The following is a 21,704-nucleotide window of genomic DNA, read 5'->3' on the forward strand; positions in this document are numbered from 1 at the left end:
ATAACCTAAGTATATATTGTGTTTGTTGCCAAGACAGATAATGATGCTACTGAAATTAAACTACTGTTGATATGTTGCCATGGCAACAATAGTTTTGGAATGTGCAGAGTAATTAGCGCATGTCTTTTTTTTTTTTTGCTGTCTGAACGATACCACCAATAAATGCTCTTTTTTTAAGCAGACTTTTTTTTTGGCCTGTACTTAAAGACTGGATTTTCAAGCTCCAGACTCACTGAATTCAACTTCTTATCCACTTTTTTCATTTCATATACCTCTGTCCTTGGAAAGAGTCTTTCTCATACTCTTTTCCAAATACATACAATCTCCAACTCTTCAAGAGACATATTGATAGATTCCTTTCTTCTCTTGGATCACTTATGTGGGTTCATATAAAGTTAATAACATAATCAAGAATACATTTTAATGTGCGATATGCAAACCAAAAGGAGAATAAACTAATTAAAACATCATATCAAAGTTTAACGTAATTTCCAGAGAATACTCTATAAGTTATTTCACCTTATTATTGCAATTTTTTAAAATCTTTTTCTGACTTCTTTTAATCTCTTCATTATTACTTTGACATTTCTTTCTAACAGAGTATAGTTTTATGACCTAAAATATATGAAATTTGTTTGTCCACCAGTGGTTTTATAATCTTCGCCTTCAATTTTACATTAACACTCAAATATTTTAAATAATTTTTCTCTTCTAACTTTTGATATTAGGACCATATTATGTGGGGAGTGAAGCAATATACTTTATTCAATTAAAAATACTAGTTCTGTGATCAAGAGAATTATAGATGGTGTACAAAATGCTCAAAAACTAGAAAATGTAAATACAAAACATTGGGAATTGGAAGAATGCAACAGCTTAAAAATTAAATTAAACAATGTATGTGTAAAGGAAAGAAGAACTAATTAATGTTCTGTTATTGTTAATAGTGAATTTAAAAACCAGCAGTTTGTACTCTGGGATAAACATGAAGAGGAAGAAAAATTTGTTCTGCAAGTTTAGAGTTGAATAATAAAAACGAATGCTGAATAGCAGCATGTTTTAATGGATTTAAAGGAGATTTAGAGAATTACTGATGCCAACAATGAACAGTGACCATGGAAATGTTTGTAGAAAATGAAAGCAGCAGAAACTAAATGTCTACATAAAAGAGAGTTGAGTGAACTGATGAGAGATGGGTCAATAATCAATCACGTGATTGCTCTCTTCTGTAATGAGTCAATTATTTTTAAGGAGTTCTTGGAAGTGTGTGTGGGGAGGGGGGACGTTATCCCATATATGGCAACTGTATTCAATGGCTATATGGATTTGCGATTTGTATACAGTTAATAGTTGTTCAGAGGTAAACTAGCACCTCAAGTGAAAGAGAAAATATAAAAATCTAATTTCTTCAATGCTGAGGAAGCAACATCTGTAATTATGTTCATAAACCAAGAATGATTTAGAAGTCCAAGTTATACCAAAAATAAAAAATTTCATCTTGTCCAGAGATTTGAGTACTGTCAAAAGTAAGGCTGGATGAATTTGTGTGTGCACATACACACATGCATATGCACTGTAATTGTGTAAGTACAAGAAATAAGTTGTGATTGAGCTTTTTTATCAAAATTAACAAGGTTATCACAATCCCCACTCGAGAATGGTTTGGAGATTGGAATTTCAGACTGTAGAAGTTGATATTCTGGATTTTTGTTGATTTGTGCAGTATAAGATTTTTCAAATGAGAAAGAGCACTGCAGTGTAGTGTCATTATTAAAACTGTGGATTGTATTCACAGTCAGCTAGAGAGGTCCATCAATAATACATATAAAAGAAACTTGTAGAACTCCAGCATCAGTTGCAAAGTTTGAAGATAAAGATCCATCCACCATCACACACAACATTTAAGCAGCAATAAAGCTAGTTCAGTTGCAATAAAAACCATATGATTGGGAAACTTACCAGGCCTTTAGACTAAATATGATCAAATGTCTTAAAGATAACACCACTTGAAATTCTCCAAACTTTTCCATACTATTTTTTTCACTGGTAAGCGATAGATTTCATTAAGTGAGAGGTTTTCAAGTAGCATTGAAGTGAGAGAAATTGGGATGTAATTTAATGAAAAAGATTTGTTTCCCCTTTTTTAGAAGTGAGCTGAATATGGGCTAAGTTCCAAGCTGCAAGATCATGCCATGCCTCCATTTCATTTGCATAGTTCCATTGCATCATTATCCACAGGGATAGAAAAAAAATGTCCTGACTTACTTTTCTTCACTGTTGTATAGACAATCTTAGTTTGTCTGTGAAGCAATGAGGAAATTCAAAATATGCAATATCCAATTCCCCCCCTTTGACCAGAAAGCATGACTGGTGTGTGAGTGTGTGTATACAGGGGCGTGCCAGCCATATGTGCAATGTGTGCATCGCACACATTGCACATATGTCCAGGATAGTAAAGGCACCAAAGATTGGTATGATATTTTAAATAAAGTGAATTTTGTCAGCAAAATACTTCAGTCTTCATCTATGAATTTCCAACTTGATTTAGATGCATTGAATGATCTAAATCAATTTTTAAATGATTATAGGTCTGATGAAACTTTCAAAAGAAATTGTAGAAAGCTCAAAATTAATTGCAGCAAAATTTGATGCAGAATCTGTATTTTGTAGTAGTAGACCACTAAGGTGACATTAAAAGACAACACAATTTGATTACGAACATGAAAATATAGTAGATCCTGAAATTTCATTTGAAGTAATTTTTTTTCTCTGCATAATAGATCAAACATTACAAACTTTGCAGGAAAGATTTACTTTATTAAAAGAATGTATGAATTCATTTCAGTTTTTGTATTTGTAAAATATCTTGTAAAAAGTTATGATAAAAATTAACACATGAGAATCATTCAGACATTGACACAGACCATTTATGCAAAGAAATTTTACACTGTCAACCATTTATTTCTAATTTTAAAAACGATATAAATCAGAGGGGTGCTTAAGGGTCAAAGCTGTATAACTGAGAGGAGACCTCCACATAGCCTTTAAAGGAATGCGGAGAACCGACCAGGGTTTCTGACCTAATGTCCAATCCTCACCTTCTCGTGGTGCACCCTGTTGGGTATCTACTTGGATACTGAACGGACAAGGATGGGCTGGCAATTTGGGATTTAGCCGACCAAATTGTATTCTTATTGGTTAAACCAAAATATAGAATGATGGTACAACATGACAAAATTTCATGCCGGCTGGGGCGTCGCCCGGTTAAACAAGGCCCCCGTTGTTTTCGCCAGGGAACCAGGGCAAACAGTGAAAAGTCAGCTACTGGAACAAATCTGAAAATAAACCCCAACTCAACATCACCAGAGTTAAAGATCGGTACTATCGATGTAAGAAGCCTGAATGGCAAAGAAATGGAGCTAGCTGAGGAATTAGATAAGTTACCAGATCGGCATAATAGGGGTGACTGAAACAAAAAAGACCAAAACTAGTGAGCTCTTTCTGAGCAATAAATACAAAATGTAATATTCAGGCAATGACAATCAAGGAAAAGAAGGAGTAGCCATAGTATTCAACACAAAATACGAGGCTAATCTTCTTGAATGGCAGGCAGTCTCAAGTAGAGTAATGTGGGCAAATATGAGAATGGGGAACTGGACAATGAGACTTATTTGTGCCTATGGTCCCACAGAAGGTTCTACTAAGGTAGAAGTGGAGGAATTTTTTGAGGCTTTAGAAAAAGCAACTGACACAATGAAAAATGAAAAGTTGGTCCTTGTTGGGGATCTAAATAGCAGAGTAGGAAATGATTGTGAGACATACAAAAATATTTTGGGAAAATTTGGAGAAAAGAGCAAAGCTAATAATAATGGCAAATATCTGTTGGATTTCTGCTCAGGACATGGACTGATCATTACTAACACCATGTTCCAACATAAAAATGTGCACAAATTCACATGGAGAGAAGAGGCTAGGAATAAGAAAAGTCTCATTGACTATGTTATTGTTGATAGTGATGTTTTCTCCCTGGTGCAGGACACCAGAGTGTACAGAGGATTTGAAATTGGAAGTGATCACTATTTAGTCTTGAGCAGGATAAAATTGAATTTCATATTGAAAAGAATAGCATGTAAGAAAGTTTTAAAGCGAATAAAAGTTGAGCAGCTCTAAGATGTGAACTGTAGACTAAAATACACAAAGATTATTGAAGAAAAAATGAAAGAGTTTGAGAACAGGAATCAAACCTTGGAGATTCAGTGGCAAACTCTGAAGAAAACATTGATTGATTCTGCCAGAGAGGCATGTGGTGAGGTTGTTTGTAAGGATAAAAAAATCAGAACTCCCTGGTGGACACAGGAAGTTAAAGAGGCAGTGAAGGAAAAGAAGAAAGCATACCAAAAGTTCCTGGCAAATAAGTCAGCTTGTGCTCTTAGAGAATATAGAGACAAATGCAAGAATGCTAAATACTGTGTAAAACTAGCTAAACAAAAGTCATGGGAGGACTTTGGCAAGAATATAGAAAATAAATATCAAGAAGGTGGCAAAATATTCTGGAGGTTGTTGAAGAAACTTAAGAATGGAGGAAAGAGTGCTGTAAAAGGAATTAGAAATGATAAAGGTGACATGAAAACGGGAGAAAAAGATATCCTTGAAGTATGGAGTAATTACTTTGAAAAACTGCTAAATGAAACAAGCAGTGATGACAGCACAGTGGTAAAAAACACTGACCAGGCATGCAGTCAGGAATAAATATATCCATACTTGAAGTAGAAAAAGCCATCAAAGGCTTGAAATGTGGAAAGGCAGCAGGAGTAGATGATATTCGACCAGAAATGCTGAAGTATGGTGGTATAAGAGTATTACAGTGGCTGCACTGCATAGTTCAGAAAGCCTGAACAGAGGGACGAATTCCCGATGATTGGAGTAGAGCTTTCATAGTACCCATATATAAAAAGGGAAATAAAACTGCATGTGAGAATTACAGAGGTATTTCCCTACTGAGTGTTCCTGGCAAGATCTATGCAAGTATACTTGAGAAACGGTTGAGAAGAATTGTGGAAGAAAAGCTTGGTGAAGAACAAGCTGGATTCAGGCCAAATAGAGGCTGTCAGGATCAGATCTTCACTTTACGAGAAATAGTCGAGAAAGCATGGGAATATAACAAAGATCTGTATTTAAGTTTTGTCGATCTGGAAAAGGCATATGACAAGGTGCCAAGAGAGAAGCTATTCAATACGCTGCAGTTATATGGTGTGAATGGGGCATTATACCAAGCAATACTTAGTCTTTATTTGAGTTGTAAGTCAGCAGTCAGAATTGAAGGAAGTACAGGAAGATGGTTTAATGTTAAATCTGGTGTGAGACAAGGATGTACATTATCCCCTCTGTTATTCATTATCTATATGAATCACATTATGAAGGAAAGTGGTATTAAACATGATATCAAAATTGGAGATGTTAATGTCAGCTCTTTGCTTTATGCGGATGATGTTATACTTCTAAATAAATCTGCAAGATTCTCTGACTAAATTGAATAGCTGTTGTAATAGATATGGTATGAAGGTCAGCAATAAAAAGACAAAGACAATGAAAATAGGCAGAATCATTGAAAATGTCAACTGTGTTGTGAATGGAGAACCTGTGGAACAAGTTAAACATTTCAGCTATTTAGGCACGATTTTTACTGAAGATGGTAAATTAAATATAGAAATAGACAACAGAATCAGTAAAGCTGGTATGGTGGGAAGTCAATTGAATAAATTCATATGGAATAAGAGAGAAATTAGTCGGAACACTAAATTAGCTGTATCCAAGACAGTGTTCAAACCAGTTTTAACTTATGGATCTGAGAGCTGGGTCAGAAGTAAAACACTTGACCAAAGACTAGAGACCACAGATATGAGAGTCCTGAGAAAGATTATAGGCGTGAACAGATGGCATCAATGGCAATATCATATTAAAAACGAGGATATTAGGAAAGAACTTGACATTGTCAGCATCCAGGAATGCGTTAGCAGAGCTAATCTCAGGTGGTATGGTCACTTAAATAGAATGGGAGAGGAAAGATTAGCAAAACAAGTGTTCCCTGCCAGGGTGGCAGCAAAACGACCCAGAGGAAGGCCAAGATATAGGTGGATTGATACGTTACAAAGTGCTTTAGACGATAGAAATATAAGATCTGATAATTTTGGAGTCTTGACAAGTAACAGACTGATTTGGAGGAAAATTGTAGATAGGAAATTAATAATGATGTAATTTTTTTCATGTAGTACTATCATATCCTGTACACCCCTTGAGGGTACATGGCAGGAATTTGATGATGATGATGATGATATAAATCAGATAATTCAGTATATTTATTCAAATGACTTAATCACAGCTTATCCAAACTTTACAATTGCTCTTCAGATTCTTTTGTCATTACCGATATCTGTAGTATCTGCGGAACAGTCCTTTTCTAAACTTAAAATTATTAAAAACTACTTGTGCTCCAAAATGGTACAAGACAGACTTTCACATCTTATCATTATATCAATAGAGTCAGATATTTTGGATCAACTTGATATACATGATATTATTCGAGAATTTTCATTAATGAAAACTAGAAAAGCTCAATTCACTAAGTGATGTTTCTTTCTGTTTAAATATTTATTTAACTATTTCTTTACCCAATAATGTTTAATATGTTCCTATTTTATATACTTGTAAGTTACTATTATTTATTTATTTTATTATTTATTTACTTTATTTTTTTCCAAATTATTTTTGTTGTTTCTGTACTCTTCTTGTATATTTATTGTTTTTTATACATTTTTTTTTGTAATTTCTGCTTTTTGTTCAATAAACTTATAATTAATATATTTCTTATTTCATTTTTACTCACTGATACGTTTTTATAAAGTGATTTTTTATTGGAGGAAGGGGCGCCGACTAAAGTTTTGCACACAGGCACCGGACACTACTGGCGCACCCCTGTGTGTGTGTGTGTGTGTGTATGTGTGTGTGCATAATGCAGGTTTCCTGCTTTAGTATAGAATTTGATTTCTTGTATAGTCTTGGTACACTTCTTGGAAAACCAAGGCTTAATTAAGAGGACAAAAATTTAAAGTGAAATGGGAAAATGAATGTTTCCATAATAATAATAAGAAGAAGAAAAATTGTTTCAGTGGTACATTTAGTGCAAATGCTTGATAAGCAACAATAGTCCAGATAAAGAAATACAGCACAGATCACAAAAAAATCATTCCAATGGCATTCTTATAATTCCTAGGACAAAAAAAAAAAAAAATTTCACAGTATACTTACTAGTGAGAAAGAGATCAAGTGTGTTTGGAAATTGGTTAGGGTAATTTGGTATTTTGACAGGCATGTAAACAGTTTGTATGGGATCACTGGTGATCACAAATGTGTTAACATTGCTGGATCTCTGCAGTTAGAATAGAAACAGAAATGAATTTGTGAACATTAAATTTTTCAAAGAAAATAACTTCACTCTTAGAAGAAGTGATCAAGACAGCAAATGAATTCCAATTGCTTACCAGAGGTCTGCATTTGCTTGATAAAGTTCCATGTTTGGTTTCTTGAGCAGGAAACTATTATCTAATTCTTAGCTTACATATGATACTAATGATGTACTATAAATTTACAGTCTTTCATGGGTGGGTTTCACATAATGAATAAAATTGTGAAAACTAAGATGAGAAATGCTATAGTAGCTGAAATTTGAGTTTGTTAGGAAAGGAAAGTGCAATTTTGCAGGTTAGAGATGGAAATGAACATTTTTGAAGTCAGAACTAAGCTCATATATATGTATATATATATATGTTAAGTGAATCTGGAAAGTTTTGGGAAGTCTGCATGTTTCCACATGTACGAGGGGGGGGGGGGGTCTGGAAAGTTCTGATAAACACCTAGAACAAAAATGATATTAAAGCAATTGATATAACTACAAGAAAGAATATACAAGGATATAAGAATATAAGACATAAGTTACCTTGTGTCTTATATTAACTCCACTACTAGTTATGTTATTTCTTGTGGTTATATCAGTTTTTAATTAGAAGAAACACACGTATAAACCACAGTGAAAATTATTTAATTGTAAATATTTCATCCTAAGTATCTTAGGACATCATCAGTACAGTATTTAAACAAAAATTATGAATAACATACAGTTAGGGCGCGTGATTACAATAGAATCTCATGAAAACGTGCTAAAGTAGTGTAAAAAAAAAAAAAAAAAAAAAAACGTTAATTATTTTAACACAGTTTTGTATGATAATTTCCCATACTTTAGGAATAGTAAGAACGTCGTTGCGGTTTAGGTTTGGTCTGTGTAGTAGGGCTTCAGAACTTTCTTTGTATAAACGTTCATGTTTAAAAAGATCTATGTAAAAGTTTAGCCTTTTCCCAATGGATAAGCCCTACTACACAGACCAAACCTAAACTGCAACGATGTTCTTACTATTCCTAAAGTATGGGAAATTATCATACAAAACTGTGTTAAATAATTAATGTTTTTTTTTTTTTTTTTTGTACTACTTTAGCACGTTATGCACATTTTCATGAGATTCTATTGTAATCATGCGCCCTAACTGTATGTTATTCCTAATTTTTGTTTAAATACTGTACTGATGATGTCCTAAGATACTTAGGATGAAATATTTACAATTAAATAATTTTCACTGTGGTTTATACGTGTGTTTCTTCTAATTATGAACGCACCACAGGTTTCGTTATTTAAAAAAAAAAAAATATCAGTTTTTGTTCTAGATTTTATCAGAACTTTCCAGACCCCCCCCCCCCCCACACCCACCCATAATCAGTTTCCCTTTGCTTGATTTTACATAGTTGTTGTTTTAGGTGAGTTGAAATTGGGAGGGACAAGAAATATATACTAATGGATTGTTTACGAAGCTACACACATATAGAGAATTTTACCCAACTCCTTTGTAAAGGAGTTGGGTAAAATAGCCTCAGCAGTTTTCACCCCACCCCATGAAGTCCAAGAATTCACTGCAGGAGGACACTACACCACACAGCCCACCATTTATGCGACATTTGATCCTTCATCTCCTAATTATAGCATTTGTCTGTTAATTGCATGTGTGTGAGATTTCTAACCTCATTTGTGAGAAAAACTTTGTGCCTTCATATGAGAATTGCTACCTCACCCTCAACTGAAAAGTCTATATAAAGATTCCTCTTGTTATCATGAGAATCAAGTGCAAGTTAAAACAAAGGGCACATTGTTCTGTTCTTTAATACATTATGGAGGTGCTATAATGGCACTAATATTGAAAGAGAGAGATAACTCCAAACATAAGATAGCACTTGCAATAGATTATAATGATAATCACTAGATTGTCTTGAAAATGGACAATGTGATCAATAAGATAAACCACTTAGTTTAATACTAATTAGAAGAAAAAAAAAAGATATTTCAGAATAACTGTCTTATTCAGTATAGGAAAAATAAACTAACTTTAAAAAAACAGAACGATCAGCTAACAGTTCCATGGCAAATGCATGCTTAGAACAGTGTTACATACAATTATTAGATATCTTTTTTTAAAAAAAGTTAGTTACTTTAATGGCTGAAGAGGATGATTTTTAGTACTTTCTGAATGCTTAACCTATTATTCTGATTTGGGCTAAGGTGGTATGGTGCATAAGTGCTTCTGAACTTTCAAAAGGAAAGAGTTCAAAGCCCTTGCTTACTTGAGTATGGGAAATCATCCTCCCTGAGAAACATAAAATAAAAAAAATAATAAGGTTTTCTGCTATTCCTTTAAAAGGCTGCTAATGGTTCTGTGTAACATTTTCCCACGAAAGTGCTAAGCATGAACCTGTTAGATGATCGTTGCACATATCACTTTCATCAATTTCCTGATATGTACCCTCAAGGAGTGTTCAAGCTACCATAGCAGTACCACTTGATTAAATTTACATTATTATTAATCTCCTATCAACAATTTTCCTCCAAATTAGTCTATTACTTGTCAGTACTCTAATATTATCAAACTTAACATTAATGTTTCTAAGGGACTTCTCGCCGAATCAATCCACCTAAACCTTAGTCTTTCTTTGGGTCTCTTTCCTGTCATCTTGGCATCAAACACCTGCTTTACTAACCTTTCCTTACTAATTCTATTTAAGTGGCTACACCACCTTAGATTAGCTCTGCTGACACATTCTTGAATGCTAACAATATCAAGTTTCATTCTAATATCTTCATTTTTAATATGATTCTGCCATTGATTAAATATGTTCACTTCTCTAATTTTTCTCAGAACCCTCATATCCGATCTCTAGTCTTTTATCAAGTGCTTTATTTCTAACCCAACTCCCAGATCCATAACTTAAAACCGGTTTGAACACTGTATATTACTAGCCTGGTGTTTTGACTAATTTCTCTCTTATTCCATTAAATTTATTCAACTAAATCTCCACCATATGAACTTTGCTTATTCTGTTGTATATTTCTGTATTTAATTTGCATCTATACTAAAAATTGTACCTGAATAGCTGAAACATTTTACTTGTTCTATAAGTTCTCCATTAAGAATGAAGCTGAAGTTTTCTATGTTCCTGCCTATTTTCGTAGTTTGTCTTTTTATTGGTGATTTTCATGCCAAATTTGTTATAGCTGTTATGCAATTTAGAGAACCCTGGAGACTTACACTGGATGTGTTAATGGGTACATCATCTGCATAAAGCAAAGAGCTAAGTTTGATATCTCCAATTCTAATATCAGGTTTAAGGCCACTTTTTTCATAATGCAATCTGTACAGATGATGAATAAGAATGGAGATAATGCACATCCTTGTTTTACCCATGATTTTATATCAAACTATCTTTCTGTATTTCCTTCAATTCTAACTGCTGACCTACAATTTAAATAGAGACTATCTATTGATTGCATAATGTTTCATTTACTCCATATAACTGCAGTGAAAAGCTTTTCTTTGTGCACCTTGTCATATACCTTTTCCAGATCTACAAAACTCAAGTACAGATCCTTGTCTTACACCCATGAATTCTCAACATTTGTTATGAAATGAAAATCCGATTTTGACAACCTCTATTTGGCCCAAACCCAGCTTGTTGTTCTTCAAGTTTCTCTTTCAGAATTTTTCTCAATCTCTTTTCAAGTATGCTTGTATAAATCTTCTCTGGAACATTTAGTAAAGAAATTTCTCTGTAATTCTCACATTCAACTTCATTTTTAGAGATGGGAACTACAGCAGCTCTATTCCAATCATCTTGAATCCAGCCTTCTGAATTATGCAGTGTAGCTACTGCAAAAATTTTATACCTCCATATGTAAGTATTGCTGGTATCATCTACCCCAGCTGCCTTTTCACGTTTCAAGTTTTTGATAGTTTTTCTACCTCAAGTATTGATTGATATGTACTCCAGTTTACATTCCTCTTGAAAATTTTCTACTACTGTTCTGTCACTGCTTGTTTCATTTAACAGTCTTTCAAAGTAATTACTTTGAAAGACATCTAAGGATATCCTTATTTTCAGTTTTCATGTCATCTTTATTATCTTTCATTCCTTTTACAGTACTCGTTCCTCAATTTCTAAGCTTTTTTTTGATAGCCTCCAGAACATTTTGCCACCTTCCTGACATTTATTTTCCATATTCTTACCAAAATCTTCCATTAATTTTGTTTAGCTATATTTACACATCGCTTAGCTTTCTTACATTTTTTTCTGTATTCTTTTAAGGTATCTGCTGATTTATTTGCCAGGAACTTTTGGTATGCTTTCTTCTTGTCCAGGACTGATTCTTTAACATCTTATATCCACCATAGTGTTCTTATTTTTCTATCCTTGCAGACAACTTCGCCATATACCTCCCTAACTTGAATTAATCAATGTTTTCTTCAAAGCTTGCACTGAGACTCCAAGATTTGGTTCTTGTTCTCAAACTGTTTCATTTCTGATTCAATAATGTTGTTAGTTGAGTCTATAGTTTACCTGTAAAAGGTTCTCAACTTTGATTCTTTTTAAAAACTTTCTTACATGCTGTTCTTTTCAACATGATATTCATTGTTATTCTAGTCAGCACTAAGTGATGGTCACTTCCAAATTCAAATCCCACAAAGTGTACAACTCTTGTATTCCTGAACCAGCATGGAGATATCTTTATCAACAATGACATAGTCAATGAGGCTATTTAATTTCTTGTGTTTTCTCTCCATGTGAACTTGTGCACATCTTTATGTTGAAACACTCTGTTAGTAATGACTAGTCCATGTCCTGAGCAAATGTCCAGTAAATACTTACCATTATTATTAGCTTTGTCCTTTTTTCCAAATTGTTCCAAAATGATCCTATATGCCTGGTGGAATTCATTTCCTACTCTGCTGTGCAGATCTCCAACAAGGACCACTTTTTCCATTTTCTTCATGTCAGCTGCCTGTTCTAATTACTCAAAAAAAAAAAAAAAAAAAAAAAAAAAAAAAAAAAAAAAAAAATCCTCCACTTTTTCTTTGGAAGAACCTTTGTGGAACCATAGGCACAAATAAGTTTCATTGTCCATTTTCCCATTTTGAAGTTTGCCACAAAACTACTTAAGAAGTTTATATTCATGTTTGGTGTCGAATGCTATTTCTTCCTTACATGAACATAACATCCTATGCTTATTTAGCAAGCTCTCACCTGTTTTTGTCTTCTTTGTCTCAGTAATGCCAATTATGTCCACATGGTACTTTTCCAATTCTTCTGCAAATTAGATTTTCTTTCCATTAATACACCTTTATATTGACGGTTTCTATCTTCAGTTCTTCTAACAGGTTTATTCTTCTTCGTCTAGATGTTGAGTTGGAGTTTGCTCCAGTAACCGAGTTTTGACTGTTTGCCCTGGTGTCCTGAGAGAAGCAACAGGAAGCTTATTTAACCAGGTGATGCCCCAGCTAGCATGAAATCTTGTCACATTGTACAATCATATGTAATGGTTTAAGCCAATAGAGAGAGAGAGAGAGAGATTGGGACTTAGCCAATTTGGTTGGCTAAGTCTGTCCCAAATTGCAAGCCCATCCTCATTTGTTTAGTACCCAGTGAATACCTATTAACAAGGTGCATTACATGAAGGCAAGGACTAGACATTAGAAGTCCTAGTCAGTTCTCCACATTTCTTAAAGGAGATGTGGAGGTATTCTCCCAGTTATCTGGTTTTTATCCTTAAGTGATCCCTCGTACATATACTCCTATTATTTAAACTTAGTTCACTTCCCTTCTGCACAGAGAGTAGAAAAATACATTCCAAAATATCTGCTATTCAAATCATTAGTTAAACTTCTTTTATGATTATTATAATTATTATTATGTAACATAGAAACACACAACAATTTAATGTATTTATACATTTCTATATTGTCTGAATGACAGTTATCCTATACAAAAACATGGTACCTTATAACATCACAGTATCTTGGGTACCACTAAAACTTCAAAGAAGCTAAACAATTCTTTATAAAGTTTGATCAAAGTTTTGTGGCTTGTATTAATGTTTTGAAATGACAGAATATTAAAAGAGATGATAAATATCTATTACTATTTCATGAAGTAGTCAATGCATATTAAAACTTTAATGTATATTTATTATCTGCTCTTTTCAATAAAGTTCTCTGTCAAGGTGAAGCCTTTTAGGTGTTTTTTTCTTCCTCTTAAATCAGTGCCAGATGCATGAGATGGCAAAACTTATAGTTCATTAGTGTTGTGCATAAGCTAGAGACTGAAAAAGAAAAGTTTTTAAGAGATAGTAGTTATAAGTCCTTAGGAGAACATCTGCTAAGAAAGACTTTTTCACAGATTATAGGTGTAATGAAAGAAGAGAAGCTGGTTTGGTAGGTTAGTAGACTGCAAAATGATACTGACCTGCTGCTGCCATTCTTACAGGTTTAGAAGAAAGTCAGTTCAGCAGAACAATTACCATGGAAATATCTATACAGAAGCCACAAAGCAGAAGCAGGCAATCTGTGAACCAGTGTGGAGTAAGAGAGAGAGAAAATGCTATCAAGCACTACACTGCCATCTTCCAAAAAGCACCATGAATTCTAGTGTGACAACATTAGGGTCAGTCTGATTTAAGATTTCTACACGGAAGCTGTATATGTGAGATGTAGTGTCTTGAGTGCAAAAGAATCCCAAGTGTTTTCAGAGATTATGGAGACTGGCTCTGAATGTAATGCCATCATGCCAAGATAGCTAAGGGATTTACGTAAATGTCAGCCCAAGAAGAATGATCTGAATGTTGTTAATATTCAGAGTATGGTATGAATAACTTTCAATTTCTTAAACTTATATTATTATAAATTCACTCGTTTTAAACATATTCAGGGGCGTGCCGGCAACGTGTGCAATATGTGTGCAATGCACACAGGTGCCAGGATAGTAAAGGTGCCAAAGAGGAGGAAATACTTTAAAAAAAAAACTTTTTTTTTAAAGTGATTTTTTTATTGGGCGGGGGGAATAGGGGCACCAACTAAAGTTTTGCACACAGGCGCCAGACACTACTGGGCATAGGGGCACCAACTAAAGTTTTGCACACAGGTGCCGGACACTACTGGCTCTTCCCTGAACATATTAAAAGAAAATAAACAGCAAAAGTAACATAATGCAAATGTAGAGAATACTGTGATTTTGTTTTGATACCAGGTAAAATTTCACATAACACTAAATTTTTCAATACCATCGAATCAATATTATACTAAAGTTATACTATATTAGGTTCTGCTAAATTCTCTGAGAAAAATAAATGAATAAGACAATCCTCTATATATTTAATATAATCAATATTATTTTACCTCTTCAGCAGAAAGAACAACATCCTCATCAAGGCTGAGCACAGCATCGGTTTGAATAAGAGGATGAGGAAAGAAACGCATACCGATTGTCTGGAGAAAAAGAAAAAAATATTTTAAATAACTGAATGCAATTTATGCAAACACTCTTTAATGAGATTATAACCAACTTTAAACATTTACAGGTATCAAATTATACTCAACAGAAAAACAGAAGTTTGCTTCTGTTTTTCTGTAATTTTATTGTAAGTGCCAAAGCCATTCCCCATTTTCTTACTATATCAGGTTAAAAATCCAGAATTTTTTTTTTATTGACTGACTATTATATGAGGTACATCTAAATTAAATTCTTATCACACATACTGGCTGAGGGGGATGTGCAATAATGTTGGAGGAGTCAAGAAGAATATGATGAGCATATATTGTCACTTATGTGTTTATAAGTTTGCCATTATGAGAAAACATTGAAAATCCTGCCAACTGTGAGATATGGTCAATGATAAAATTCTTGAATGCCAAAAATATTTCCAGCTGAAATTTATTGGCAAGTTAGTGAAGTTGGATAAAATGCCTTGAGTGAATGAGTGAGAAGTTGGTATAGGATGTTCAGAAGGGAGAACAAAACGTACACAATGAAAACTGAACTGGTTGCCTGTCATTAATCACTTCCAATCTGCTTGCCAAAGTGAATTGAGAAGACGCTTGAGAAAACAGAAGATTCATCTTTTGTGAGTTGAGTACATATTTTTCATTCTTTATAACACAGAATCATTACAGAACACTTGCAGTGTGCCAAAAATGCTTGATGATCACACAACAAAACACCATAGTTGCAGTGACCTTTGTGGAATAGTATCATAATGAAAGTGATGAATATTTGAACCCGTTATTACAGGAGATGAAACCAGGATTTCTCATGTCACACCAGAGAATAAGCAGCAACCAATGCAATGGCAGTATAGTGGACTGTCAAAGGTAAAAAAAAAAATTCAAGGAGATGTTTCTTCAAGGAAGATCATGAGTACTGTGTTTTGCTTATTGTTTTTATGCCTCATGGAACAACAATAAAGGTGGATGTTTACTACAAGATGAAAACATGGCAGTCTATTGGAAAAAAAGGAGGTGGTCTCCTCAGCAGCAGAGTTGTTCTGATTCAAAGCAATACCCCCCCCCCCCCAGTATCACTAGAAATATGTCAACTACTTGAACAATTCAGTGTTGGGAAGTCTTCCAACAACTACTCTACAGCCCTGATACTGCACCCTGACTTCTATAATTTTCTCTACTTAGAGATGTTTAGCAGCTTCAATTCAACAGAGACAAAGGCATGAAGATGGTGGCAAACTACTTTGATAAGGGAGATACAAAAACTTGTGCTCTGATATATGACAAATGTCTCAGTGTAGGAGGCAACATGTGAAGAAGTAGATGAGAGTAGTATGTGTAAACTTGTGACAATAAAGTAATGTTAAAAATATTGTAATTTCATTCATTTACAACCATTATAACTTGTTTGTGGACATCTTGTTGATAAAAATTACTCAAGCAAATCTTTAAAATTAGCCTCTCCTTTCCTCATGCTGCTTAAATACACTGTTACCCATTCATTTGTTCACCATTTTTAAAGTATTCTGGGAAACTTTTTTTTCTCTCATCAGCATGAGGACATGCCAATTTTATTTCAATTAATTCTGGTAATTGGTACAGAAGTTATAGGATGCCAGGTTAGAAGAACAGGACTGCTGATAAAAAGTATCAGAATGTTCTATTTTGTTAGAAACTCCTGGACTGTGAAGCTAAATGCACAACTACATTACCACCATACAAGATTCAAATTTGAAATACTACATTTACAGCATTTTCTTAAAATCCTTTCAAAACTGTTACATTATTATTGTTACATGTATCTCTATGGAGTCTGAAGACTTGTGGGAAGCAGGCTAAACAGCTTAACCATCATTTGCACAATGTCATACTTCTCGTTGAACTCATTTACCCACAAAACACTGACTAACTGACTCTGGCAACCCACGATGGTGACCAAGTCTTTAATTCATTGCTGACCACACTATTTTCAGAGACAATGCCTTGTTCTCACCCTTCCAGTTATGTAGCAAAAAATTTCCTCTATATCAATCCTATAAAAACATTTTAGTGACATATGTCTCTATCACATCTCTTTCTGCCTATTATCCAATTTCTATAATCTACAAATCTTCATTCTCTTAGCATAGGCAGCATTTCACAGATCCACTACCATCTTGGTCACTTATCTATGAATCCTCTTTTTCATCCCCAAGAAATCCAGATATAACCTTATAAAGCAGTATATGCAAGGCCCATGAAGAGGCATAATAACTTTTTCATCTCCGCTTGTCAGCGTGTTCTCCAGTAACCAGGTAATCCTATGAGCTAATTTAGCCACCTCCACAATATGTCCTCTGATCCACCAGTACTCCCAAATCTCTACCTCACCAATTTCCTGCACCTTGTTTCCATCAATGTAGTACAACACAGCTGCTAAACTTTTCATCCCAAAATGAATAACCTTACACTTTTCTGCATGAAACTTTTATCTTTTGCTCCACTATCCTCTATTTCAAGGGTTTGCAACTCATGGCTTTTCAGAGATTAGGGTTTTTTTTTTTTAATGAAAATAAATGAAGGATAGTCTATTTCTATTTTTCATTTTTATTTTAAAAAATATATATGTTTTGAGATAAATCCAATATGATCCATTTTAAATCAAATATATTTCAAGAGCTGCATCTGTGACTCTTGAAATATTTGATTGAATGCCACCAAAATGGCTCTTTGGTCAAAAAAAGTTTGCTGACTCCAGGTCTATTTAAATCATCTTGCATGCTCTCTACATCATCTTAATTAACTATTGTTCTATCCAGTTTTGCATCATAGGCAGATCCTATATCAATAATGTACAAATTAAACATCAGTAGTCAAATACAGAGCCCCTACCCTATGGAACACTGTTAGTAGCTCACCTTCTCTTAGACTCCACTCCTCCATAAACTAACCAGTTCCATCCATCAGCCACCCTTATCCAGCTTTCATGCCCTTTCCCATCTGCTCCAATTTAATCTACTACAGTTATGTGCAGTATCCTGTCAAAGTCTTTGCAAAGTCCAATAGTATTATCATGTAACCACTATTTCACTTTATTATAAATAAATAAATTATTGAGTCATGTTCCTGTTCATCCATTCCTGAATTTTGCCCTTAACCTCTACAATAATTGCCCATCAGAGATGGTGGAGGTTAAGGTATTGGAGAATCAGCACTTCCTGAGATATTGATCAATCTAAGATTTTCTACCTCTGTCTTGGAGCCTCTTTAATACAAGATTATTTTTCTCCTCTTGCCACACTCCCTTAGGACCCCACCACAGCTGAGACTTAACACATCTGTTACTGCAATATCACTGCCTTGCTGATGATGATACATCCTTGAAAACTGATCACTCAAGAATTCAACTGTTTCATCTACTTTTGTCACCTTCCTACCATCAGCATTCAAAGTTATCCTGCCAAAGCCATTCCTCCTTTTACTTCATATAGTGAAAGAAGTCTGATTTCCTTTGGATTGCTTGGCCTGACTTACATTGCTGGTCACCCTCTTGCCTCTGCTTTGTATTGCTCATGATCTTGCTGTTCACCTTTCTCTTTGATGGTTCCTCCACACTTTTTTTTTTTTTGATATCCCCTGCTTGATAATTCTCATCCATTTAATTCCTACCTGATCCACCCCCCCCCCTAGGTATGCAATCTGATACTATTCCTTCAAACACCCCTAGACTATTTTTCCTTCATTACTAACATTTTCCTGCTGTAGCTTCTTGTATCATGGCACTGCTTGTATTGTGTGGAATTGCCAGCTTGTAATTCCACACAATATTCCTTAACTGAAGATTCCATACATCATTTAAATCTACAAAGTATGTAGATTTAAATGAGCTAATTCATATTTGGTAATAATTATTTTCTATGCAATAAATTAGAATTGCAAATCATTCAGAGCATTTTCTTTGATTATTCTAATTTTTTGATTTGGACATTGTTACCATCTATAGAATAAATCCTTGAAATACGTGACTTGGTGACTGTTTAAAGTATGATGTCTGCAAATGGCTCTTTGAAATTAACTAAAAACCAGAGTTCATTTTTAACTGCTTGACAGCATAAATTAAGAAGTCTTTAATTCAATATCAGAATGTCCATTTCATTATGGGATGAAAAACCAGAGTTTCTGAGAGGGAAAAACTGCCAGATCCACATGGTCAGTTAACTTACCTTCAACTGAAAGGCCATGATAAAGATTCTTCACATCCTAGTTGGGATTCAAATCCAGGTCTTTTGAACCAAAGGGCATCACTGAAACTGACTGAACCATGGAAGCAGGGATAAATTATTTTATGAAATAATTTTGATAACATAGTACATGCCCATGCATTAAATCAACCTATAAACTATTATATTTGGTAAATTTACTACTTAAGCAAGTAGAAATTGTTTTGATTACTGGTAATACTTTCATCAACATGATTTTCTGTTTGCCTACCTATTCAAAATTTATATTTTTTATATTAACATAATGCTAGGTGTTCCTAATATGAGAAATTTAATCCATTAAAATAAATGTCAAGAAAGTTTATTACTATAAACTAGACTCTAAACATGCAAAGTAGGATTATATGCAATTATATTGTCAAAAACAAAAGGAAATTTAGTTCTAATATATATGCATATTGGAAAAATAGAATAAATAAAGAAAAAATAATAATTACATCAAGAACAAAAGGCAATAACCAATTTTGCAATTCTTATCAAATTATCACCTGTCATTGTTGATATCACCTTCTGTTTTTGATATTATAATTTACTTTTATCATTGATGATAAATAGTGATAGCATCATCAATATCCTATTGATCATTTTCTTTATCCAAGCATTATTTCCAGGAATATTCCAGCAATGGAATATTACAATAAACTAACAATGATGCACCGACTATTCGTGCTACTGAACAAGCTGCATTATTACAAAATGTAGTATTCCAATTATTCAGAATGATACTCTAGATTTTCAGTGCACTCAAGCTAAAACAGATAGGGATGTTGCATCTATTGCAAGCAAACAAAACTTACACGGAGAGAAAGGCAAGCATTAACTGCAATATGAGCAAGCTTAACCTGTTAATGTACAATAGCAATAACCTTTGGAATAATAGCATGCACGTATACACACACTATTTCACAAAGCATCTTATTTATTATAATTATTCATAAAATGCATTTATTTACTGTTTTTACCTTCTGGTGTGGCTGGATGATATTCATTGGAATTGGAGTGGAAGGCCATTTGCCAGAGCTGGGTGGAGCTGCCTCACTATTCCATAGTATAAGGATCTACAGAAAAATACAGGAATTACTAGCATTTAAATTATAGAGACCTAAAGATCTACACATAGAACAACAGCATACTGTTAAATTAATATTAACCGTTATTGAAAAAAGAATTTATGAAAGTAGAAAGGAAAAGCTAAGCTATTCTTTGCATATTCAACTAATAACCTGTTCTTAACATAGATACAGAAACTATCTATATAATTTTCGACTGTGGTTTAACTTTGTGGCTGGAACTTGCCGAGGCAAACAAAGAAATTTTTTTACAAATCTTCTGTGTACTTAACAGCTACAATAAACTGTCTAATGATAGAAAATCTGTAACATCAGGTTACACTTTTAGAAAAAGATTGCAAGACTACTTTATGGGAATAAATAATGTGGACTTTTATTTTAAATGCATATTATAGAAAATGACTAAATGTTATATATTATGTCTCAATTATTTTCTGTATGTATTCGTGTGCCCTCATAGATACAGTCATTTATAGTCATTTTTATAGTAACCAGTATGACTATAGCCTTGGATACACACTGTACAGTTCTTTCTAATCTATTTCCATTTTCTGTTCTTTATTCCTTAGTTTGTTTTTTTACTATCAATCTTTATACTACCACTTAGAAAATAATTGTAGGATTTTTTTAAAAATAACACATGTAGTACATTTTTTTAACTATTTATTATCATCACTTGTATTGTTCTAAATATTTGATGCATTTATTGTATTATATTTTCATTTGTACTATTTATTCAGTGTTAATAAATTTCAATTTCAATTTCAATTTATGGTGATGGAGCAGTCCCGTTGCGATGACTAGGGCTTAAATGTTAATTTAATGAGGTTTTAAGTGAAGTATGTTAATTAACATACCTGAGTAAAAGTCTGGAAGATAAATGTGGTAAAAACTTGACAAAAAGATTTCAGAGCCAAGACAGTATACAATTAAAAGTGTTGAGTGCAAGATAGTGATAATAACAGTGCAGAAAATACATTCAGCTATAATTGAAAAATGTAAAAACCAATGATAAAAAAAAATGAATGCTGAAAAGATGAATTATACAAATTTTGGGTTTGAAAAAACTGAAAATAAAAAACCTGTTATATACATAGTAAGCAAGCAACAAACATGATAGGTGCTGGCTTGTTAAAATGTCACTTTCGTTTTCTTTCCTACTTTATAAACATTATGGAGTATCATGATTTTTTTCAGAAATTGATAGTATTAATTTAAGAAAAATTCTTGCTCTTTCATTTAGAATCAAGATAAAAATTTTAAAAAATTACAATAGTATTTACATGAAAAGAATGGAGTAGGGAATCTTTGTTATCCAAAATACAAATACACTATGTAGAAGATGGTAACATATTTTCTGACATGCTAATTATACTTTTAATGGTAAGTACTTGTACTAAAATTAATAATTATTGCTTTTAGAACAGTATTTGCAAAAACTAGTTTCTCATGTG

General features: G+C 33.4%; 1 protein-coding gene across 1 annotated transcript in view; it reads right to left on the reverse strand.

Moving 5' to 3' along the window:
- Window positions 1-21,704, reverse strand: part of ttv (exostosin glycosyltransferase 1 ttv) — a 288,389-nt gene that overhangs the window by 15,252 nt on the left and 251,433 nt on the right. Inside the window, exons 5-6 of the mRNA XM_090414748.1 lie at window positions 20,143-20,238; window positions 14,820-14,909 (exon numbers count right to left, since the gene is read on the reverse strand). Of these exons, the coding sequence (XP_090270874.1) occupies window positions 14,820-14,909; window positions 20,143-20,238 (186 nt within the window). The remainder of the gene's footprint in view (window positions 1-14,819; window positions 14,910-20,142; window positions 20,239-21,704) is intronic.

This window comes from Typopeltis vanoorti, chromosome 25 (genome assembly GCF_054136105.1).
Source record: "Typopeltis vanoorti isolate ZY-2024b chromosome 25, IOZ_Tvanoo_1.0, whole genome shotgun sequence".
Classification (NCBI taxonomy): domain Eukaryota; kingdom Metazoa; phylum Arthropoda; class Arachnida; order Uropygi; family Thelyphonidae; genus Typopeltis; species Typopeltis vanoorti.